This window comes from Atractosteus spatula, chromosome 12 (assembly GCF_055471065.1).
Source record: "Atractosteus spatula isolate fAtrSpa1 chromosome 12, fAtrSpa1.hap1, whole genome shotgun sequence".
In the NCBI taxonomy this organism is placed as follows: Eukaryota; Metazoa; Chordata; class Actinopteri; order Semionotiformes; family Lepisosteidae; genus Atractosteus; species Atractosteus spatula.
In genome coordinates, this window is record NC_142717.1 from 41,990,093 (window position 1) to 42,014,767 (window position 24,675).

A 24,675-nucleotide genomic window follows, 5' to 3' on the forward strand; every position below is an offset into this window, starting at 1 on the left:
TGCGGTCCTAGCGCCCTTGCTGTGTGGCTTGACGAGCTGCGCTTGTCCCGCAGGGCTGATCGATGGCTACACGGAGGAGAAGGCCGCGATGGAGGAGCAGGTGCGTCAGAAGGAGGAGCTGCTGCAGCACCTGGAGCAGGAGCTGCGGGTGACGGGCAGCCGGCTGCTGGAGCTGGAGCAGGAGAGGCAGCAGATGCAGCAGGAGAGGGAGCTGCTGTCCCGCCAGCAGGACGCCATGAGGGACGCGGCCGGACCGCGAGAGCTGTGTACGTACGGCCGCTAGTCGCTCCTCTTCCTCGCAGGTTTCATCACTCGGCCCGCCTCTGTCCTGTCACTGGACATCCCACCCTTTTAAAGACTTGGAAAACTGGTCTCCCAGTCGCTCTTTTGTCACAAAAACAAAATGTCGCCCTGCTGCTATGCACATACTGCGGGGGGGGTGAGACGTCAGATTTTATTTTTATGCTTACCATATTGTTCACCATATGCATATCTACAGGGTGCAATTTGTTAGAATTTCTTTGATCACTTTCCTTTATTTTAAAAGATTGCAGTCCGAAGTGTTTTTTTCCCAGTCTAATAGTTTTAATTGAATCTTAAATGCTTTATATACAGTAGTAGGCTATTTTGTTCACTAATCAAATTTTCATTACTACAAATTATTAACTCATTTTTGCACGCAACCAATAAATACCTTGTACAATCAAAATTAGATTGCAGTATATTGACATTTGCAGGATCTTGATTTGAGACCTGGTTTATAAACTAATTTTTGTATTAATTTCAGAAGGTCTGTTTCTACAATATTGTGAAAAAGAAACACTTTTCACCGTGCATTTTTTCCCAAGTACACCAGCAGGCGAAAAGCAAGCTTTGTGTCAGACAAAACATGTGGGAAGTAGAAAATGCAAGACCAGACATTTTAGGAAGACCTAACAGATGTTTTTTTCTCCCAGCATTGCCTTAATCTTCCTCTCCAGATGCACCTAACGACTGTAATGTTCACGACTTGTAAGGCCGCGTCTTTCATTTTCTTCTTGTGCTTTCTTCCTGTAGTCCTGTTGCCAAGACAGCATGTGAATTCTTATGCTTTTTTTGTTCTCCCAGGCCTAGTTGACGCTGGCCTAACTGACGCAGCACCTGAAGCAGGTGTGTTTACATTAAGCATGGCCAGTTCATCTTTTAATTGGGCGGCACACAGGAATTACCCGCTGGTGAATCCGATGCTATGGGAAGCTTGGAGCTTGCTTGCCTTCAGCTCACTTAATCTTACTAACGTACACCTTCTGCCTTGATTTGTTTCGTTGCCTTTAATTATAAAACTTTAACGATATGTTCGTAGAGAGCATGAGAGCACTGCCCTATTAAACGCTGAGAAATTAAAATATCCTAATCTGCAATCATCTTAATTTATGATCCCAGAGAGATCTAAAAAAAATTCCTGCTGCGATTCTGGAGTACGTTACTGTTTCCGCGAGGGATCAAAGAACTCCGTCCTCTTTCTGATTTTCTGAGTTTCCAGTGCTGTCGCAACTGTCCATTAAGATGATTGTTCAATTTGGGATATTTCCCTTGCCTGAAATGCACATGGTGATGGTCGTCATATTGGATGTTGTATAATTGTTTTTCCATGATTGCTTTCCCTTGCACTTTCTTGCCCTTCCTTTTACTAACAGTCTCGTCTGCTTTATCTCCTCATTGGGTAAAGCTGTGGATTGTTGGGATGGGTGCTAGGGAATCAGGTGATAATGTGGTTACTGACTGGAGCAAATCGCTGGGCGTGGACTGTAACCGGTCATCAAGGGGCTATGTCACAAAGTGATGTTGTGGGTGCCAGTCAAACAAAACATAACAAACTAGAATTACAAAAACAAAAATTAAACCCCCCCGATCTGTATTTTAATTAAGAATTAAACTCTTAGGCTTTTAAATCGTTTCAAACCAGTTTTAAAGAATTGTGATTCAATTCCCGTATTTCATTGCTAGTGTGACTTTGCACACTTTGTGTGACTTTATGTAGCATTTCTGATTCCCTGCTGCTGTCTGTTCATTTATCATGCCTTCGAATTGCACCAATACCCCTTTGTAAAAAACTGTTCAAAGCTGGTGAGGTAAGGAATCCTACTAGAGTGGCATTTTAGCAATGTTTCAAAAAATATGGAGAAGCACTTTTTTGCCTCCTTTACACACTTCCTGACATTGTATTCATTAAGTAATAATCTTGACAAAAGCTTTAGAAAAATTATTTATCATGATGAGTGAAGTAGAGACAACAGCAGAGAATTACACAGAACGCATACTGTATAATACTGAAGAATAAGCAAAAAACTCAATTTAAAGTAGATTTTAAATTAGTCTACCAATTGAAACATCAGTATATGCCCATATACTGTATACATGATAGATTTTTTAAATTCCCAAACTTAAAAAAATGGGAGTTAATGCATGTTCATTTGCACGTGTGCATGCAACAAGAGAGTTCTTATCACATAGACGTTTTTATGAAACTTAAAGGTTGTTGAGCAGCTTCAAAATACCTCCCCTATCAGTATAAAGAATATGCAGCTCAATCTTAATCATGAATGTCATCTATTTAACCTTGTGTGACAGCCACCAACTGAGCTTTGTGTCTGCATCCCTGCGTCCCCTGTATTGTAATCGTTGAGTGAAGACCCATACTAGAGGAAGGGCCAGAAGCAGCATGCAGACAGCCTGTGTTGCTTTGCAGACCTGCTGGGGGAGACGGAGAAGCTGATGAAGGAGAAGGTGGAGGTGCAGAGGCAGGCGGAGAAGGAGAGCGGCGACCTGCTGAAGCAGGTGAAGGCGCTGGAGCTGGAGCTGGAGGAGCAGGTGAACCGAGCCGTCGAGCTGGGGCAGGCCAGGGCCGCCGAGTCCGCCGACCTCCGGCAGCAGGTCCAGGCCCTGGAGAAACAGCTGGAGAAGAACAGGAAGTTCCTGGATGTGAGTGCACTTGTGCATCCGCGTGGTCTGGATTATTGTGGGCTGCTTTGTCTTACCCTCAATTAAGCAGAGAATTAAAAGAATGTTATAAAGACAAATTATTTTTTGTTTCTGTTTTTCACATTGAAGCACTAGATTAAAAAGCAGCCTTAATACGCTTGTTTTAAAACCTTGGGTGACCTAGTTTTCCATTCAGAAACGTTCCAGTCCAGTAGTCTGCTCCCTAGTAATGTGAAAGTCTGTTGGCTAACCTGATTGCACTGACATACTGCTGACTGCTGAGGGAGCAAAGCGTTATCATCATTCCTTAAAACCAACTATTAAATGTGCAGTGCTACAAAAACTACACGTTGCATTACCATTATATTTTGGAAAAAATAAAGTGTTCTGTTTTTGAATGTTTTTCATGCCAGTCATTTTTTGTTCAAAAGATTACCTGGTGCATGAAAATATAATATATTTATTTGGTGTAAAACCTAAAATATCTTGAATATTAATTTTACATTTCTTTGGTCAGTATTTTGTGTCTTAATAGAGTTTGACATACTGTAAGTTATTTTCTTGCATTACTGGTGTTGATTCACAGGAGCAAGCTATTGACAGAGAGCATGAAAGGGATGTCTTTCAGCAAGAGATACAGAAACTAGAACAGCAGCTGAAGAGTCCACAAAAGCTGCAGCCAAGTAGCGAACAAAGAAATAGAAAGGTACAGTATCTATAGTCTCCATTTAAAGCACTGCAGGGTTTTAAACTGTCATCTACCTATTGTGCTCTAACAAAAGGAACAGGTGTCATAATGCCAGTTTAATGTGCATAATAGGTGATTTTCCCAGATAGGATGGTTATGTAGAATTGAACAATACCAAATTACTATTACCTGTGCATCAGACATACAATATGATGCCAAACTCGTTGGACAGGACCTAAGAAATATGCACACATTGATTGTTTTGTAGGAAGTCTCGTTCGTTTGTCATAAAAGCAAAGCCATGAGTTAGGATTTTTCTGGAGCTCTCATTGATGAACATACTGTGGAAGTGCGTTGAACCTTTATCATCTATCAACTACAGATTAGTTAATTCCTGCAATACAGAACAAAATACATTATTTGATGAAACTCTCTCTTTCCCAGTGTTACTGCGTTGCGAGACTTTAACTCTTTGGTGGCTACAAGCCAGTGACCGCACCTGTTTTTATGGAGAGCAAGCTGGAGGGAATGTCTGTCATACCAGTTCCCCAGCCACTCCCAACAGCTGACTGGTTTTAGCTGCTTGGAGCTCTTAAATCTTTGGCCACAAATACAAAGTGCAAAAATCTTCCTGTCCATGCACAGTACTCTAGAACAAAGCATTTTGGATGGGATAGCCTGAAGGCTCTTATACCTTAACGCATATTGGGTACCTCAACTGTATGTATGCCCATGTTGAATTATAGTGTCAGTTTTGTAGCCTTGGGTTATGGCATACATTAGTAACAGTTACCATTATTTTGGAGAGGGGGCTTAAGGTAATGCACAAAAGAAATGTTGAGCAATAAGACTTTAAAATTGTTTGTCTTTGCGTAGCTGGCATGTTAGAAGTCAGGAGCTGGACTTTAAATATAGTGCATTTGCTGGTGCAGTCACTTGCATCATTGGCATTATTGTTGTGAAAAGAATCCACCTGTTAAAGAACTTTATGCATTGTGTTTTCGATGACGAATTGATTCACTGCCTGCTGCGCATGTCTTTGTGGACGTTTCTGCCAGGTGGAGCAGCTGACCAGCCAGCTGAAAGAGAAGGCGGATCGGTGCAGCGAGCTCCTTCTGCACGTGGAGCAGCTGGACCGTGACGTCCAGGAGCGAAACGAGGAGATCGAGAAACTGGAATGCCGCATCCGGGAACTGGAACAGGCCCTTATCGTGAGCACGGAAAGGTTGCAAAAGGTGGGATGTCGCTACTTTCACTGTACGGCAGTCCAAGCTTTGGTGCTTCCTTCTACTGAATAAACAACACGTTCAAACATGAACGCTCTGCAGGTTACAGCGATGTAACCAGAAGGCCCAATTAATGATAGAATTGGCTCTTTGCAGAATTCTGGGTCCATTTCCTTCTCTATATCCCTCTATGTGGGTTTTCTCCAGGTGCCCTGGTTTCTTCCCACAGTCCAAAAACATGCTGAGCAGGTTAATTGTTTGTGAATGACTCGCCTGTGTGTGTGTGCTCCCTGTGTTCCCTGAAGTGGACCGCTGCCCTCTCCAAGGTGCTTCCTTACACCTGCTGGGTTAGACTCTAGCTCAGCAAAACCCCGTAAGGATGAAGTGATGACTGAAAAAAACATGGTTGAACTTACAGTATATTGCCTGCTCAGTGACTTTTTGAAAGCTGAGTACCTGTCCTTTAGAAATCTCATCTTGTTTTTAAGGTGGAGGAGAGGAAGCAATATGCCTCTGTTGACGCCACAGGAGAAATGACGCTTGAAGTTCAATTGCAGACGGAGCGGGAAGCTTTAGACAGGAAAGAAAAAGAGGTGTTTTATTTATTTTAGTATAATTTGATCGCAGTTGTATGATGTGACATGTATTAACTGCAAATTATAGGGCTTGCTATTGCCTTTACTAAGATTCTGAATTCCCCAAATTATTCAAAATCCTTTCGAAACAGATGCTAGTTAATTCAGATTCCTTTAATCTGATTTGATTTCAAATTCAGAGTTGAAGAGCCTTAGTGGCATGGAGCAGGCCCTCAATATGGTTACAATAAAGAATGGTTACAAAGTGTTTGTTACTGCTTTTCACTGTACAGCAGCCTTACAAAAATACCAAAGCAATGGCAATTAGCAAAAATGCACATCGATGACATCTAATCATTTAAGAGGTTCACTCTCTGACTGTGAGAGGAGGTATTCCTTCTGCTCTCTTCCAGGAGGATTGATGGCTGTTCTGATTCTGGTAGATGTTGGAATGTGATTTGTTATTTTAAGGAATAATTTTTGTCTAATCCGTGCAGTATTTATCGCAGTGTAACAGAAACTGCAGCTCTGCCACTGTTACTCGGAGGTTTTCCCAGGCCATATTATCTATACATGTGTAAATCGGCGTACATAAAAGTTGTACTTGTCCTCTCAGATCTGCAATCTGGAGGAGCAGTTGGAGCAGTTCAGAGAGGATCTGGAGAATAAAAACGAGGAGGTGCAGCAGCTGCACATGCAGATGGAGATCCAGAGGAAGGAGCTGAGCACTCAACAGCAAGAGCTGGAACACGGAAACACGCTGCTGAAAGTAAAACAGCAGGGTTTCTCTTTTCTGACTTTCTTCAAAGACGAATATAGATTCAGTTTTGTAGTTCACCTCCTTTTATTATTGCCACTCTCTGTGGGAGTTCTTACAATGTTATCCATTTTATCATAGATACAATTTTCATGTGTGCTTTTCAAGAAACTCAAAGCAGTTTACAATAACACATTTGCTCTATACATCAGAAGCAAAAAAGAAAGTGGTAAAAATTACAGCAAACTGACATTATGAAACTAAGAGTGAAGCTAATCTGTTCATTAATAGCTCTAATGATAAGATAGGTCTTTGAGTGAGTTCTGAGAGGGTCAGCCATCACTTAATCTCCAGTGGATCTGTGGAGTCAGTTCCACCGATGTGATGCTGTACGAGAGGAGACTATCACCCAAGGTGTAGGACCTGAAAACCTGCATGAGCAGATTTCTGAGTTGGACTGCACTCATATAATAAATACATAAAATAATCTCAAAATAGATTATTCAGTGTATTTTACCTGAGCAGGAGAATATCTTAAAGTCTGCTGTCAAATTCTGTGTTTTGTCTCCATCCTTTCCATACCGTCCATACAGTTTCTAATCACTTTATCCAATACAGGGCTGCAAGGGAACCGGAACATATCCCGGCAAGCAATGGGCACAAGGCAGGATACACCCTAGCCAGTCCATCACAGAGGACACACAGACACAAACACACACAGCAGCCATTTTTCCAAGAAGCCAATTAGCTGACTTAGTAAGTCTTTGGACTGTGGAAGGAAACTGGAGCACCCAGAGGAAAAAGACACCCACAGATAGCACCCCCGGGAGCTGAACACGGGGCCCAGTGTTAACCACTGCGCCACCTTGCCACCTTTCCTTTGTTTCAGATTAATGCGGTTCAGATTCCTGTTTTTGCGGCTGAAATGCGTACAAAGACCGTTTTCTCAGATCTCGTCCAGCTAGGTCCACACTTCCATTCCCTATCACTGTTCAGTGGGTATTTCTCCATGGAGCCCAGGCAGTAGCCCTGGTCAGAATAGTCCATCGTGGTATTAGGAACTCAGTCAGGTTTGTGGTCTAAAGGCTAGTTTACTAGTTCTCAGGACGCTGTCTACCCTTAACTCTTAAATAAAATGTATACGTTATTTAGAAAACTAAAGTACCATCCAGTCTTGTTTTAAACAGTATATACTGTTTTCCATAATTCATAATATTATCCTTGTTTTCACAAATTGTATTCCTAGGCCAGACATTAAAACAATGTTTTCTGTGATTACAGAATGAAGTGGAGCTTTTAAAGAAATCCCACTGTGACTCTGAAGATGTGTCTATGGAAGATCGAGTAAGAATTTCTAACCTAACGAAAGTCATGGAAGACAAAGACAGAGAGATTGCACTCCTTAATGAACAACTTTTTAAGCTTCAGCAGCTGGAAAATGTACCTGATAACAAGGTAATAGAAGGAAATGTATATTGTTATTTATATTGGGGCACAGAGAAATAGAAATGTAAATAAACCTGAGCAGTATGCCTAATATGAGGCACATGAGTACTTTATTCCCTGGCAGATCTCTGGCGAAAGAGTAATAATTCAGTCAAAACATGAACAGACAAACATTAAAATAAAATACCCTAAAACTAAATGACACAAAACCTTTAACAGCATCCAACATTAAACATGACACTTTTTACAAAACTTTGTGTCTCAGAGGCCTACGTCCTGCAGACCCACCTAGAAATGCAGAATTCTACGCTTGTAATCTGAAACAGTTTGCAATACCTTGACAAGACATCAGGAGAAATACCTTGCATGCATGTATTTCGGAGACAGCGGTCCTTATCTATAAGTTGTGGTGCAATACTCTCTGAGTTCCCCCTTCAAGTCAATGTTATGTCTTTCTTGACATCTTCCCAAATATTCTGGTGAGAAACATGGGACGTCAGCTTCATATATCTTAAGACTTAAGCCAGAATGTTACAAGAGTATACAGACATATGAATATAAAATGGAGCAATAATAGGATCTTTAACAATAATCAGTCAACAATTCAACATCAGTGGTAAAATCAATGTTGATGAGTGGAGCACATGTAATATTAGATTAATTCAGTCCCATTAAGACTATCACCATCACCAGAATAGGAGAGAAAGTCTTTACCCTGAGGATTCCACTATAAAGGAATTTAGAATTTCCTAAAATAAAACAGACAGCAAGTTCTCTTTAGCAATATTCTTAGTCTCCAAGACTGATCAGGACAATATCTTTTCACATACTGTAGGACAAGCTTGAAGGAAGAGTAGGGTAACGGTGCTGTTCTTCTCTCCAGTGTCCTTTTTTTTCTTTCAGTTTCCTCCCTCTTTCTTTCCCCTCCTTGGTGACTGTTTTTCTATCCTATGTTTCTGAGTTCACAAACCTCTGATGATTTATCAAGAACTTAATTAACGAAAGTAGAAACGTCCCTTCGACCATTTGTATTTACCTGAGGTACCTCTGGTACCGTACAGCTAAGCAAATATCTTAAATAAGATATATTTTCTTTCTTTGCAGTAATTTGGCAATCACATACTTAATTGCTTCATTAATAATGAATTCACTTCCTTAATTAAGAAAGTGTTTCTAATAAGGAGCTGTACTGGAATGCACTGGAGAGGTCTAGTTCTTGAATACCCTTGATATCGTTCTCTTTTCTTCCTTTAAAGTAGAGCTCTGAATAGATGGCTGCTTATGCAATGGTTTTTTAAATCAAACGCTGAAATACAGGTTAGAAAATTAGTAAAAATAAATACAACTCTCAGGCTCTACTGATAATTCATACAGGCTGTTGGGAAAACTCCCATATTTACTTACCGTACATGAATGTATATTTCTTTTCTATTTTTAGGAAATTGAAGAAAAAGATGAGCTGCTGAAAGAGCTAAGATCTGAAATCGAGTGTTTAAGGAGCGAGCAAGAGCGCTTGAAAAAGAAAAGCGAAGATGAAGTAGAGCAGCTGAATGAAGTGATTGAAAAGCTACAGCAGGAACTTTCAAAGATCGAGCATAAAACCGCAGAAGAATACCTTCCTGACTCTGAAGACCCCCTCAGTCAACAGCACCTACTGGAGACAATATTAGAGAGAGACTATCCTAAGGGCCAAGATGAGAAGGTTTGTGATGAGCTCAGTCTGGTCAAGGCAGAGTTTGAAGAACTGAAGATGAAAATGGAGCAGACAAACCAAGAACTGGAGACCCTAAAGTCTGATCATATTGTGCTGTTAGAGAAATATGACTGTTTGCTGATGGAATCAGATAGCTCTACAGAAAAGAAATATGAAAGAGAGGAGGAGCTGGAAGAGATGAGGCTGAAAATGGAGCAGGCATGTCAAGAATTGGAATCTGTTAAGACTGATCATCTCTCCTTGTTAGAGAAACACAGGTGCTTACAGGAAACAATATCAGATTGCTCTGTTGATAAGAAAAATGACAGAACAATGGAGCTTGAAGAAGCCTTACAAGAAAAGACTGCGGCCATCTTAGTTATTCAGGCTGAATTAAAAGCTTTGGAACAGAGTGCAAATTCCAGAGTGGCCGACTTGAATGCTAAAGTGGAGGATCTTGAGGTTTCTGTGGAAGAGAAAGATTCTGAGCTGCGCTTATGTCGTCTTCAAGTGGGTCAGACTCTTGCTGAAGCTCAAACCCTTCAGCAAAAAATTCTAAAGTTGGAAGACGTGCTCCGGGAAAAGGTGGCTGCTGCCCTAGTGAGTCAAGCACAACTTGGTGCTTTCCTGCAGCAATCAGGAGAGCACACCAAAGAGCTTTACAGTCAAATCGAAGAACTTCAGGGTCATCCATCTAAACACCCCGGACAGGTAGGAAGAGAAGAAGAGTCTGAAAAGACTGCTGAGAACTTCGCAGTTAAAGTATTCAGTGTTGCTGACCAAGGTAAGAAAATGCAAATGCAAGACCAAGAAAGTAAAGAGGTGACTAGAACAAAGCTGTCTGATTTAACACAGAAGATCATAGATTTGGAGAATGAGCTGACTGATGTGCAGAAGGATCAAGATCTACAGAAGCAGCTATTGCTTGGCTCAGAAGAGGAGCTGGAAGAGTATGAGAAGAGACTCGTCCGACTGATGAACCTCTTGGAGCAGATCTCGAAATGGGGGGCAGAAAAGCAAGAGGCTTTGACAAAGAAGGTAAAGCTATCCATTTTGATGCTGTGGAATAATGTTGCTAACTTACTGCATAAGTTAATATAAAGGTCTTGGCAGTCCATGTGTATACTATAAGAATAACACATTTGTTTCAATGTCCAAACCCCTTGAAGTAATGATCATTAAGTATATGATGCTTTTGTAATGATGAACACAGTCATACAGAAGTCTAGAAAGCATAAACATAATTGGCTGAATGCATCAATATGTTACCTGCTGTTGTGAAGATTCAGTCCTGCAATAATTCTAGGAATTTAAGCTTTGTTAACATGTTATCACCTGTTGGGTCTTAACATTTGAAAAACAATTATTTCCTTAATTACAAATCGCTATTTAAAGAATGTTAAGTCATAGATGAATTAACAGTTGGTGTCTCTGACACAGTCAAAGGCTGTTAGTAATGCTGAACCCTGATTTCTGAGCCTACAGCTGGTCCTGGATTAAAGGGCATGAAAGTAAATGGAATCTGTCAGTCCTGCTTGTGAAGAATAATCTGTTAAATGTTAGTGGTGTTACTTTAAAACTGACATAAATCCAACAAGACATACTAAGAAGTGAAAGCCAATTTTCCACTTAGTAGCAGATTAAATGATTTTACTTTTATCTCTTATGAAAATTGATAATAAAAAAACGTATAAGAAATGCTAAGGTGTTTTTCCCACTAGTAATCTGTTATTTTTTTAGGTTATTTCTTGGTTCTCTGTCTTCTTCACCTGTGTAATGGTCTGCACCCCTGCTGTAAATGTAGTGTGATTTCTTTCATCAGTTAAATTCATCAGTTTGAAATCCTGTCATGAATAACCTCCAGAGTACTTTCCAGCAAAAAATAATATCTGTGTTTTACTTTTTTCAATCAGACATGGACATAAATAATATGTGACATAAACACAAAACCAATTGTATATTGGGAAGGTCAAACCAAAGGCCATAAAGTGTTATTTCCTGTAGATTAAACGAAAAATGAAATGTCTTGAATTTTCTTAATTTCTCGTGTTCTCCTAATTATTCTAGGCCTCAGGCAGTGCGGGTGAAGAGGCCGACCGAGCTGCTGTGTCTCAGCTGGCTCAGGAGCTGCAGGAGATCAGGGCTGAAGCTGCTGCCACGAAGGAGGAGCTGAGCAGCTCCAAGGAGCACGCTGACAAGCTGCAGGAGGAGCTGAGCAGCTCCAGGGAGCACGCTGACAAGCTGCAGGAGGAGCTGAGCAGCTCCAGGAAGCGCGCTGAGGAGCTGCAGGAGGAGCTGAGCAGCTCCAGGGAGCATGCTGAGGAGCTGCAGGAGGAGCTGAGCAGCTCCAGGGAGCGCGCTGACGAGCTACAGGAGGAGCTGAGCAGCTCCAGGGAGCACGCTGACAAGCTGCAGGAGGAGCTGAGCAGCTCCAGGGAGCGCGCTGACGAGCTGCAGGAGGAGCTGAACAGCTCTAGGGAGCGCGCTGACGAGCTGCAGGAGGAGCTGAGCAGCTCCAGGGAGCGCGCTGACGAGCTGAAGGAGGAGCTGAGCAGCTCCAGGGAGCGCGCTGACGAGCTGAAGGAGGAGCTGCAGGTACAGGGCAGGACACAGCCACTCCAGACTGTGGGGAGAGAACAGTTTCACCTAGTGTCTCCAGCAGAGGATGTGTTTAATGTTTTAACCATGGCTGGGCACCAAATAAATGCTACTTGTTATAAAATAAGATTACTAAAGCAACACACATTAGAGTAAATTTACTTGTGTAAGACTAGTGTGCACATTAAGTTATTAGTACGTTACTGAAAATCAACATTATCCCACTTATCTTATGCACTTCCTCTTTATTTGAAGTCTGTCTAGATACTCCAGTCACATCAATCAGTTATTGATCAGATTTATCACAAGAAAATGAATGAATCTTTTTCATTTTTGATTGTTTCTGCAGTGCCTAATTTTTAGGCTAACTGCTATTTTAAAAGTTATCTTTAGGCTTTATCTTTTTATTGTTAATTATTTTGCTTTGTTATGAAAACATGAGTGTTTAACATCCCTTTTGCTGATTTTATCAAGCATATTTAAGTGAAGTCAAAGTTTTAAACATGATTTGGAACAGACTATGATCTTTTTGTGAATGATTGAGTGTATACTCTTTGTTTAGATTCTGGTTAATGGAATTGTCTTATTTCTGTCTCAGGCAAGAGAACTGACAATAAAGCAGCTTCAAGAAGATCTCAGAAAGGTAAAGCATCCTCAGCATCATCACAGTGCAACAATATAGAGCACTACGAATGCTAGATTTCATTAAACTCAGGTCTCCTTGTACCGGGATTAAACCCAAACCTGAGGCCACTCACCAGTCCCAGATTCCAAATCTGGTGCTTGATGGCAGCTTTCTGCTCAGCAGAGCTGTCCTCCTGTTTCATGGACATCCCCTGTCAAGAACTTGGATTGTGCTCTGGGATTGGTGGGTTTAATGTGGTTTAAGTTGGACATTTAAGCATCCTGCTTAACTTACTAAATCCATACTGTAATGACAATGATGTCTTTTAGGAATATATTCTTTGTTCTGTGTGGTTTGATAAGATGTGCAATTCCTCAGCCATTATAGAGGTGTTGTTGATGAATGTTTCTCAGGCCTCAGGCAGTGCGGGTGAAGAGGCAGACCGAGCTGCTGTGTCTCAGCTGGCTCAGGAGCTGCAGGAGATCAGGGCTGAAGCTGCTGCCACGAAGGAGGAGCTGAGCAGCTCCAGGGAGCGCGCTGACAAGCTGCAGGAGGAGCTGCAGGTACAGGGCAGAAATCAGCCTGTTATTAAGAACCATTATTAAGAACTTAAGTCTTTCTGCAGCAAGACTCCATTTTGTGAATAATATAAAATATGAAAGGTTCCATGTCCCTGGGAGGATTATGTGATGGGGTTTAACCTGGGATGCCGAACAAGTGCTTGTAGTATAGTTAGAAGTGCTATAATGAATGTTGTTTGCCCAATATACAAACTGCACTTCTTTTTTGAAATTGTATCTTGCCAGTCCAGAGAAAGAAATCAGTGTTGCAAGGTTTCATCAGTTTAGTTATAAGAAACAGTATATTTTCTTTTTTTCATTCTGACACCATTAACAGGAGTTAATTAAAGACTCTCTTTTTGGTTAACTATTCTATTTGAAAAGAGCAGTCAGGCTTTCTCTGTAATGTAATACTTGAAAAGTGTGATGCAATACTTAGCCACTGTGATTTTGTGTAAGTCTCATCTCAGTTCAGTTTGACTATTTTAACCACCTCAACACACCTTTTACCCACTTAGTGGTCACCATTGAGTAATTGTGTATTAAGGTATATTATCTAATACTTTAGCAATGCCGATGTGTAGCAAGTGACTTTTGAAACTAATGTCTTGAAACCTTTCGGGGAACTATATGTTGATACTGAAAAATCTGATTTTATTTATTTTTTTGCCAAAAGAAAACCCATTGCCAATAAAATAGAAATTTCCCTGGGCCCTCGTAGAGTATATACAGGTGTTGAGGGTTGTTGTTTGTTTTGTGTAGGTAAGAGACCTGTCAGTAGCTCAGCTTCGGGAAGACCTCCAGCGGGTGAAAGAAGCTTTAGCAGGGTCGGAAAGGGAACTAGCACTTCATACAGTAAACAAGGAAGCTAGAGCTCCAGAGGGTGAACTTGACTTCATCTCTGACAAGACCAATGGCACAATAACCAAAGACAAACCTTCGCTGCCCAGAAGGAGCTCTGCTTCCCAGACCAACAAGCCTGTTGTTGTCAGTGGAAGCGTCCAAACTCTGCCAGTCGCCTGCAGAGATGCAGAGGTCCAGGCTGACCTGGTGAAACCCGGTGCTGCCAGATCGGAGGATATTGCTGAGGTCATCAGTCAGTACACTGAGAAGATCGGACAGATGCAGGATCTGCACGCTGCTGAGATCATGGACATGGAGACCAGACACATTTCTGAGAGCGAAACCCTGAAAAGAGATTCGGAGATGTTGCGTGAAGAATGCCAGGCCCTCAATGCACTTGTGGACAAGCTGAGGACAGCAGAGGTTGGTTTCGTGGATTTTTGTGTTTCGTTATTGTGAGTGTATTCTTAACATACACCAAGAATGAAAGCTTGATCTAATGCAGTTTATTTTTTTAATTAGGGTATCATGTCATCCAGATTGGAACATCCTGTTACCTCCCAATTTAAAGACGGGTACACCAGTGGTAAGTTTTATGATACCAATAAAGGCTAGACCAGTTCACCCATCATTGCAATTTCCATGATTTCATCTTGCAGCATGCTGTAATCAGTGGCGCTGAAAAGGTGAAATATTTCATGCAGTGGAAACAATATTATTTAATATTACATATATTACAATATGATATGAACTTTTATATATAGATGTTATAAAATATTATCTCTAGAGTCTGGGTTTGAACAGTCTGGCCTTCTTTGTTCAACTGGTAAAGCAGTTTCTCACTTATCTGCTTGACCTCCGGAGCAGAGTTGCTGCTGATGCATAATAAGTGCTGTTGGTACTGCATTTTAGTGGTGGATGATGACGGTCTCCTCTTATACGTAAAGCACTTTGAGATCCCTTTGGATGAAAAACATTATATAAATGAATCAAAACTACATTTCATTATCAATTTACTTTTGCAAAAGGAAAATGTAAATATTTAGAATTGGAACTTGTGCCTTGTGTTGACTAAGTAGCAGATTATAGTATTTCATTTTATAAAATAAGACGGATAATTTCCCATGAGAACAGTTCTGACCATTAGTTTGGTCCTGTCTCACATACTGTACACACCAGAATGATTTTTCTGACCTTTTTCAGACAGTAGCTCAGACTGGAGTCAGAGACTGGGTTATGACATTGGTTCCCAGAACCAGGAATTCAGAAGCACACCTGAAGGAGCCAGGAGGGACAATGAAGTGCGTCAGTTAGCAGAAGATATGCTTCCTGACAAAATTAAGGTACGGCATCACCATTCATTTTGTTGCATTTTGTCCACTACCATCTAAAAGAGCAACACTGATTTTTTTCCCCGATGAATGTTGTTTCATCCTTTTTACGTGGATGGAATTAAAGTCAGTTTGCATCTTACATTGTTAGAAAAGTTTGGTCTCTTCCTGCTAACCTCTATTTTTTTTATTGATGGCTATTCATGACTCCCTTATTTTGGTTTAGTGAACGCCTGGCCCAGTGTTTATCCAAAAAAGCTATTTTGGTGTGTCCTTGATACTGGACATGTTTTTCTCTTTTCTTGGCTCATGTCAGTAATTTATCATCCCAGACCTATGGAGTTTTTACTTTCTTTAACAGAAACAGTACTACAATTATACTGAAAATCTTAATATCTACTCATTAATCAATATTGATAATAGTGTTGTGTCTCTTCTTACTACTGTACGTTTCAGTGTGAAATTAACCTTTACTTGTTCCTTTGCATGACATAAAATGCCAGTTTCAGTTCTGCCATTATGACTGTAAACAATAACAAGTTTCTTTGTAATGTTGAAAAGGATCCCAAGAAAGATACTTGGGTCAGATAAGACTGTTGGTGATACACAGGGGAAAAATCCCCATATAATGGTGCAGCTGTGAGGCCAGTGTTTGTGGACAGGTGGGGTGGAGTGACGTCTGCTCATGTGTCTGTGCAGAGCCTGTTGAGAGAGGTGCATAAGGAGGGCATGCAGGTACTGTCTCTGTCGGAGCTGCCGTTCTCTGACGTGGAGGCCACAGGGGCAGGGCAGCCCTCTCAGAGCTGGCAGAGGGAGAGGGACGCACTCCTGGCAGCTGTCGAATCCCTCAAGACGTTGATTACCACGATGCAGGCTCACATAGGCCCTGAGGTACATTTCTGTTCATTCCACTGCATCTCTCTGTGACCTGCTTGTTAGTGCAGCTGATAAAGTCAGGCATCCTGAAATGAGAGGAGGCGAACTGCTGTGCCTTTCGTGAAGGCTGTTCATGGAAGGATCTTGAAAAGGAAGACAATGGAGAGCAGCGTTATTTTAGCACGCTACATTTTTGTATGCAAATGAAGCTGAAAGGTGACATGTATGATTGTTGCTGTAAGCTGAAACAAAAATGTAAAAAATTGAGTGTAATTAATCAAATATGCTGTTTTTAATGGTTTTAATTTAACACTACAAAGATGTATAGTTCAAGTCCAAATATTGTTTCTTAACTGGTACATTTCATTTTCTCAGTCTCTCTAAAGGCCATTCAGGTTCCATTTAAAGGTTGCCATTCATGTGCCTTTTATTTGGGATAAAGACTTTATTGACTTGGCCAGATTGTGACACGGGGTTCTTTCTGTCCCGCAGCCTTTGGCTGGGAACATCGCAGCCGAGCAGTCGGCAGACTGGCGAGGAGAGCTCTTGCACGCTGTCCAGCAGGTGTTCCTGAAGGAGCGCGGTGTGCTAACCAGTGCTCTTAAAACTCATTTGGAGCTGTTGGATACAAGCGACATAGTGGTCCACCTGAACCAGCTGGAACGCAGGCTGGACGAACAGGTAAAAAAGGGGGAGACTCGAAATGATCAGCCGCAGGCCGAAGATTTTCTGGAGCATTGATGGGTCTGACAAAACAAACCTCAGCATTTTGATCTTGACACTGATTGCTGAAGGGCGGACAGTCCTACAGCACCTGGTGGGGAGGACACTGGAGATGCTGCCTTAATAATGCAACCCCCGAGCGATAGGATTGTTTAAGAAAAATAAAAATGATCTGGCTGTTTCAAAAGGTGTTTATTACACTAAACTGCCATTTAAAAAACACAGATCTCTAGGAAAAGCCCTGACACTTCACCACTGTTATTACCGCCAGCACAGACTTAGTTTGACACAGAGGTCTGACGCGATACTTTCTGACAGGACACCCGGCACAGGGAAGCCATGGAGTTCTTGCAGGGTGCTGATAGACAGAGCCTGCTGACGGACGTCAGGCAGCTCCAAGCCCAGCTTCACAGTACCCAGCCAGGGCAGAGCAGGAGAGAGACTGATGGGCAATCCTTGCCTGCCTCAGGTAAAGGCTAAGGTCTCCTTCTAATCTCATGGAAGTGCGTTTCTCATTGTACAAATCAGCGTGGCGAAAGGGGTATTGAATACAGAATGATATATTTCAAGATGTTTTCATAAGCCCTGTGTATAAAACTGTTACAATGAATATGACGGTTAAAATCAATAATCTAGTAGCCTAATTCTTCTTTTCCAAACACTTCTGTCTCCGCACAATGAATTTCATTTGCCACCAGTTTCAAAAAGTTATAAAATATCAGATATTAAGAGTAAAAGCAACCTGAAGATCATATGATAGACACATGACTTACACATTAAATGGAAAACTAAGTAAAAAAAGATATTATACCAACCCAAAGGAGAGAATAGCTTTTTACATTGAAGAACCTAGACTGTCAATAGAGAATATGTCTTGATTAATAAGATCTGAGTGAAAGGTTATGTTCGGTGAGTTGTAATCATGTCAATTTCTGTTGTGTTGAGGCACAGGTGGCCATGCGCAGAACCAGCAGGCAGCTGAAGGCAAGGCTGCTCTGCAGGAGGCTCTGCTCTCCGAGAGGATGGTGCTGGTGGATCTGAAGAACGAGCTGGCTCAGACCAGACTGGAGCTGGAAACAACACTGACTGCACAGCACAAGCATTTGAAAGAGCTGGAAGCCCTCAGGCACGTTCCTCATGTAGTATTCCTGTTGGCTAACTCTCCTGGTCATGCTATCCTAAAAAGCTTTCCTACGGTATAATCTGCTGTGTATAATATCGTAACATACCATACATAACTTCCTAAATTAAAACATTCATGTTGACTTGGCATTGTGTAGCTCCAGGAGTCTCCCCCATTTTCAAAATTATTTTTAATCACGATTTAAACTTCTTTTAAAATAAAGGAAAAACGAGTAGATTTTGATTTTATAGGTTTCTTAGAGTACAGAAAATTCTGTCATGTCCAATGTTTGAAATTGCTGTTTCCATTCTTATTTCCACCCATCTTCCTGGTTTGAAGGTTTTTCTCTCAAACCTCCTCTGACTTCTGATAAACCAAGTCAGACAGGAGTTTCTTTTATGCATCTCGCAACACCTTTCCTTTAAATATATATATATCTCATATACATCGGTTTGATTTAAAAAATCACTTTTGAAATATGGTCAATAAACATCTTTATTTCCAGGACTGAAGTCTCAGAAAAGACTGCCGAAGTGGACAGACTAAACGATGCCCTGGCAGAGGAACAGAAGAAGGCCAGAGAGCTTCAGTGGGCGTTTGAAAAAGAGAAGTGCAAGTCGGAGAGGACAAAAGAGCGAGAAAACGAGGAGCTTGAAGTAAGTTACTGCGTTTGACAAGCGTATTGAAATAAGCAAAATCAACTTGTTGTGGCGAAGAAGACCAAAAAAGTATTTTTCTTTTCAGTGTACAAAGTCTCAGTTGATGTGGACCTCTGGGTGTGCTATTGTACAGTACATACAGCTTATATAATAGCTTTTTTATGGACCTGAAAACTGGCCAAGTAGAGAAGCTGGTTCTTTACCAAATTCAAGCTAAAAGCATGTATAAAAGAACTAATTGGTAATGTTGTATTAGGAGGTAATTCAGTCATTGTAACTGGACTAATGACTCATCTTTAATGAGCTCTGTGGCAGAGGTCCAGGTAGTCTCTCTTTGAGCCCCCAGTAACCCTTTCCAACAATCGCTTCAGGACCTGAAGCTGGCCCTGGCGGACCAGAAGCACAGGGTGGGCCAGCTGGCCGAGAGCCTGGAGCAGGAGCGGGAGGCGGCCGAGTCCGAGAGGGCCCGCCAGCAGGCCCGGCTGACCCACGAGCAGGGCCGCGTGGCCGAGCTGCAGGTGCAGCTGGAGTCGGAGAGGGCCCGGGCCCAGGAGCTGAGCGGCGCCCTGGAGCGGGAGAGGGGCCTGCACAGCCGGCGCAGGCAGCAGCAGAGCCCACAGCGCAGGGCTGAGGAGGAGGAGGGAGCGCAGCCGGTGGAAGAGCTCCTCGCCGATTTGCAGAGGCAGCTGGACGAGAAGCACAGCCGCATCGCGCAGCTGGTGGGAGACGTGGAGAGGCACAAGCTGGAAGCCGCGCAGGTGGGGCAGCAGTGGGACGAGGAGAGGCGCTCACAGCGGCTGGCCGCGCAGAGGGACCGGGAGGCCCTGCAGCTAGCGCAGGACAAGCTGCAGCAGCTGCAGGGGAAGGCCCAGGAGCTCCAGAGGCAGCTGGACAGGGAGCGGCAGCAGGTCCTCAGGCTGCAGCAGGAGAGGGACCGCCTGGGAGAGCGCGTCCGAGAGCTGCAGGACACGGCTCGGCTCAGCGAGGCGGCCCGAGACTCCGCGCTGCCACAGCATCCCGACACACGAGCAGTGAGTCCTGCTTCGCTGCGCAGTGAGCTGAATCAGCAATGCCAACATGCCATCTTGCTTATTTTGGCACTGTTGCCTTTCTTTTCTGTTGTAGTGAATAAAGTGTAACTGATAACCGGAACAGTTTGCCAACAATTTTTTTAGTTTTTTTTGCTCTTTTCTGTCTTAGTTTCATAGTCTGCAAGACTTGTATTAGGGAGTTCAAAGCTGTAATTCATGTTGGGGGGGACAATAATATCTTGAAATGTATTGCATGATGCTTATTTGCAGCGTGAGATGAGCGATGTGTTTTTGTTTTTGAAGCAGAATCCATGGAAGGCAGACCTACAGCCCAGTGACAGGACAAGAGACTGGGTCTTGCAGCAGAAAATGTCTGAGGTGCTGACAGCCGGCTCTAGCTCTCTCTCCCTGAAGGAAGGGGCTGCGAGTAAGGCTGCTCCCACAGACTCCAAACTCCTCGACAGCGTCATACCGAAGCTCCAGCTCATTGCTTCCAAAATCAGATCACTTGCAAGCAAAGCTTCCAGCAGGTACTGTACCTTCAAGCTTGAAGAATGTGAACGAATGGTTTTCAGCTTTAAAATGCTGTTCTTATTGCCTTAATCTGCCTAAAAATAGTCTAACCCTTAAAAATTCTGTGTTGTACATTGTGATATTGTACCGCAGAAAATTGTCATCAATTCACAGATTTTCTTCTTAGATCTATTTTTTCAAAAAATGTTGCTGATTTGTTTTTTTATATAGCAGCAACTATCAATACGAATAAATGTCAAGATTTAGCATCACAACTTTGTGGAAGTTTTAATTCAGTGCATCTTGTATGACAGTGCTACAATAACTTATAAAACAGATCTTAAAAATCCTATACACTTTTGGAGAGATGCAAATTTGTTCTGACCAGAGAAAAACATGAATGTTTTAAAGAAGGCCTGGATTGTTTGAGATGTGTGTAATAGCTAGTGTACAGCAGCTTGTGTTCAGTCCCCTGCACATTATGGCCCTGTCCTTGTGTGTGTGCAGCGTGCCGTTTGAAGAGCTAGACGGCGAGAGTCTGGTGTGGCTCCTGAACAGCGTGCAGGATGTCGTCTCCCAGCTCCAGCAGCTGTCTCCTGTCCCTCCTGTGCCTGAGGTAGGTGATCCCTGGGACTGACTACTCCCCTTTCCTGACTGAGAGCCCACTTGTGCACATCGGCCACTTTCTCCTGCCTTTGAAGACTAGGAAATCAGTATACACATTAAAGCTAAATGTTATAAAAAATAACTTTGGTAATTGAAATGAACTGTTCTAAACTATTCAGAAATATATAAAGGGCATCTCATAAAGAATCCACCAGGTTTCTGAGTTATTTATTGTTTTCTTGCTTATCAGCAGGAAATGCTCTAATGATAACTTGCAGTTCACAAGAAGTCTTAGTATTTTACAATTTTTCGATAAGTGTGTTTTATCTCATGTTGATCAGTGGCTAAACACTGCTGACAGTACTTGCAGGGTACTCGCGTAAATCCCAGTGCTTTGTATTTTACACCAGCAATGGTAATGACTGAAATGGATGTTAGGATCATATTTGCCTTTTGGATTCTTTAAACTGTTTAAGAAAACAATTTTGAGATTTTTTTTGCTTCGAGATGCAACTTTAAAAGGTGCTATATAAAATCAAGTGTATCTAGGCTAGGGAATCGGATTTGGGAGATGCATTTCGACATTCCCCCCCCCACCCCGTGTTGCTCATTAAAATGGAATGGCGTGAAGGAAAGGATTGGTTGAGAGCCCGGCTGTGCCTTGCTTCCACACCCCGCCCTGGCGTGTGGGCGAGGAGCGAGTCCTACTGTACCTGTGTCCGTATGCAGAGCCCGCCGGTGCCCTCGGGAGACCCCTCCAGCTCGCTGGCCGAGCGGCTCCTCAGGCAGAATGCGGAGCTCACCGGGTTCGTGAGTCGCCTGACGGAGGAGAAGAACGACCTGCGCAACGCCCTCATCAAGCTGGAGGAGGAGCTGCGCCGCTACCGCCATAGAAGCCTCGCAGGAGGGGACTGTGTAAGTACACGGCGATCAGCTTCTTTCTTTTCATTATCCTTGCATATAGTTACCTGGTCTCATGCAAAGCCTTAGATGACTTTATTGTACTATTTAATATTGCTGAGCCAGTAAATCCTAGAAATAATAGCACAGTATTGGACAGCATTTTCTTATAGCAAAACAACATTCTGTGCAGTCAACAACAAGTTTACTTAATGCTTTCATATGCAGCTCTTAAAAAGTTTGTTTTTAATTTGCAGACCAATAGGAGCCCCATGGATAACCAGGATGCCATTGATGCCATTCTGGTGTCGGATCGAGAGGCCTGGAACAGGGAGAAGGCCAGCCTGGAGAAATCCTTGCAGCAGGCTGAGGCAGAGGTGTCCAGACTACGCAGCGAGCTCAGGACAGATTCCCTCTGCAGAGATATGGCAGGGTCTGACTCTGACAGTGCTGCATTAAAGGTGACGTTTCATGTCTGGATGCATGTCATCTTGAATGCATGCATTCAGCCTTTTAATAAAATGCTCATTCACCCTGACTGGAGTTTGCACTAAAAAGGCAGTTTTGAAATGGCTGCTGTTATCTCTAAGGATTTCTCTTTTAACTTGCCTGTAAAAACATCTCTTCCTCAGAGAATCTATGGGAAGTACCTGCGGGCAGAGAGTTTCCGGAAGGCTCTTATTTACCAGAAGAAGTATTTGCTGCTGTTACTGGGAGGCTTTCAGGAATGCGAAGAGGCCACCCTCTCTCTAATTGCCAGAATGGGCGGCCGACCTTCCTACACAAACTTAGAGGTCATCACTCACCACAGGAGGGGCTTCACCAGATTCCGATCTGTGGTCCGGGTCTCAATAGCACTCTCCAGGTAAGCCCACTGGAGCTCTCACACGAGCTGATAGGAGTGTGCACAGGATGAGTACCTCCGGAAAGTGTGGGGATGGAGCAGGAACCACCTACAGCCAATGATCTGAGCCGTCCTCTTTGCTCATGTGCGGCCGGATGACTTAAAACACAGGGAAATCATATATAACACAGGTCTCCATCATTCCTCTCCATTGTGGGCAATATTGCACCTAGGATTTTTTTTAATTCGACAGTCTTTATCTTGGCTGGAGGGGTGCAATTATAACAAGATATTAAATCCACCCACCCGTTCTCTAACCGGCTTGTTCCAATTGAGAAATGTAGGGCAGTACAAACCTATCCCAGCAAGCAGCGGGTGAGAGGCAGGGTACACCCTGGGTGAGACGCCAGTCCGTCACAGGGCACACACAGGCTCAAACACAGACATGCAGAGTCTCGCATCTAAGGCCAATTTTCCCAGAATCCAGTTTGTTTTTGAACTGTGGAAGGAAACCTGCAAATGTTTCTGTAATTATTTTAATGTCTACTTTTTTGCCAGACAGTGTGTTTGTAAAGCACTACAGTCTTAGCAGAATGATAATCTCTTCCAGAATGAAGTTTCTGGTGAGAAGGTGGCAGAGGGCAACAGGGTCAGGATCAAGCCCAGCGTCCAGTGTTAACCGAAATGGGTTTGGCCAGATAACTGGTAAGGATTTTTTCGGCATACATTAATGGAAGAACTTAAAAAGATAGACGTAAAATATCATTGCTAGTAATTGTTTCAGGGAATTGAGAGTATTCACTGACTTTTTACTTGTGAGACCTTCAAGGTTGGCCATTAGCAGGGCGGTGAGGATGGGGCGTGGGCTGTGTGTTGGATGAGTGATACAGTCAGGGACAGCATTGTCAGCAGTATATCTCTGTCCTGCTGGGGCTGACGCCATCGCCCTCTCCCTCAGGGAACGAAGTGAGAACAGACTCGCCGTATCTCCACCCAGAGGTGTATGGGGAGCGCAGGGCATCCAGCAGAGGGAGATCCGGCCGGGAATCGCCCAGATCCACCCTGTCAGTGCACCACAGGTACAGGAGGACAGACATGATGTCTGTGAATGAACCCTGCCAGTGCTTATGTTGTCCCCGTGTTCAAGAAATAAAAGTCTCTCTAAATGCAGTATGTAGTTGGCTCTTGTCCCTGTGCTCCTCAATTAAATTTCAAGGCCCTTGATGTTGCTCTCATCGGTCTTCTTGCAGGTACCAGACCACTGCTGACGCCCCAGGTTCTCTTGCCTGCTCTCATCTCCAGAACTATGACCCAGACAGGGCACTGACAGATTACATCTCCAGGCTGGAGGCGCTGCAGAGGAGACTGGGGAGTGTGCAGTCAGGTACAGAACAAAACCGGACGACCTTAGGGAAGTGTACCTTATTCAGCGCAGGTGTGCCTTTCGAGAATGTTTCTAAAAGGCTTCTCTATGTCCCTTCTGCAGGCTCAACATCATATGCCCCGTTGCATTATGGGATAAGAAGATGAAAGTCCTCCATTTGCAGACTGACTTGAAACTCGGTTGCCTTTTTCTAATGCTGAGCTGCTGTGTTTTTGTACAGTAATAATGCTGTGTATATATATATTTGTGGGACCAAATTAAATGTGTAATATTACTGCCGGTTTTCTTGCCAGCACTTGAGAGGAAAAACAGCTTCTATGTATATCAGTCTGCTTGTTTGTTGTGCATAAAACAATCAGTCGTTTAAATGTATATTTGTGGAATGCTAATTGAAACTGATTTATTTATACTGTGTATTGTGTGGGTGGAGGAATATCTGGTGGATGCAGGGCTTCACTGTGAGACAGCTGCTATAGGTTTTACTACACTGTCCTTCATGAACTGCTGGGACTGGATGGCAGAAAACAGTTTCTAGAGGCTTATTTTTGTAAAGCTAGAGGTTCTGAATTTTATGGGTATTTTGTCAAAAATCCAAAATAAAGATTAATATAACATTTGAAAGCTGTTATTTGTTCTGTTGTACATGTATTACTCTTGAGCGCAGATTGTTTCCCAAGTTTATATATTTACAGATTTTTACATCCGAACTAATT

The 24,675-nt window shown here is 42.8% G+C and overlaps 1 protein-coding gene across 6 annotated transcripts in view; it reads left to right on the forward strand.

Annotated features, from left to right (window-relative positions):
- The window catches only part of akap9 (A-kinase anchoring protein 9), an 84,307-nt gene extending 59,722 nt beyond the window's left edge, over positions 1-24,585 (forward strand). For 2 of the 6 annotated variants that reach the window (XM_088928472.1, XM_088928478.1), the window contains 30 exons: positions 54-266; positions 1,108-1,149; positions 2,729-2,961; positions 3,548-3,667; positions 4,708-4,884; positions 5,364-5,468; positions 6,067-6,219; positions 7,489-7,662; positions 9,092-10,384; positions 11,414-11,941; positions 12,543-12,587; positions 12,983-13,132; positions 13,892-14,395; positions 14,495-14,558; positions 15,176-15,315; positions 16,003-16,194; positions 16,672-16,860; positions 17,221-17,371; positions 17,848-18,028; positions 18,531-18,681; positions 19,056-19,715; positions 20,019-20,245; positions 20,736-20,844; positions 21,564-21,749; positions 21,992-22,195; positions 22,367-22,599; positions 23,189-23,283; positions 23,537-23,657; positions 23,829-23,962; positions 24,065-24,585. In XM_088928472.1, coding sequence (XP_088784598.1) covers positions 54-266; positions 1,108-1,149; positions 2,729-2,961; positions 3,548-3,667; positions 4,708-4,884; positions 5,364-5,468; positions 6,067-6,219; positions 7,489-7,662; positions 9,092-10,384; positions 11,414-11,941; positions 12,543-12,587; positions 12,983-13,132; positions 13,892-14,395; positions 14,495-14,558; positions 15,176-15,315; positions 16,003-16,194; positions 16,672-16,860; positions 17,221-17,371; positions 17,848-18,028; positions 18,531-18,681; positions 19,056-19,715; positions 20,019-20,245; positions 20,736-20,844; positions 21,564-21,749; positions 21,992-22,195; positions 22,367-22,599; positions 23,189-23,283; positions 23,537-23,657; positions 23,829-23,962; positions 24,065-24,108 — 6,818 coding nt within the window. In that variant the 3' untranslated portion in view covers positions 24,109-24,585. The remainder of the gene's footprint in view (positions 1-53; positions 267-1,107; positions 1,150-2,728; positions 2,962-3,547; positions 3,668-4,707; positions 4,885-5,363; positions 5,469-6,066; positions 6,220-7,488; positions 7,663-9,091; positions 10,385-11,413; positions 11,942-12,542; positions 12,588-12,982; positions 13,133-13,891; positions 14,396-14,494; positions 14,559-15,175; positions 15,316-16,002; positions 16,195-16,671; positions 16,861-17,220; positions 17,372-17,847; positions 18,029-18,530; positions 18,682-19,055; positions 19,716-20,018; positions 20,246-20,735; positions 20,845-21,563; positions 21,750-21,991; positions 22,196-22,366; positions 22,600-23,188; positions 23,284-23,536; positions 23,658-23,828; positions 23,963-24,064) is intronic. The other 4 variants (XM_088928474.1, XM_088928475.1, XM_088928476.1 and 1 more) reach the window with 4 other exon arrangements.
- The last annotated feature ends 90 nt before the right edge of the window (positions 24,586-24,675 follow it).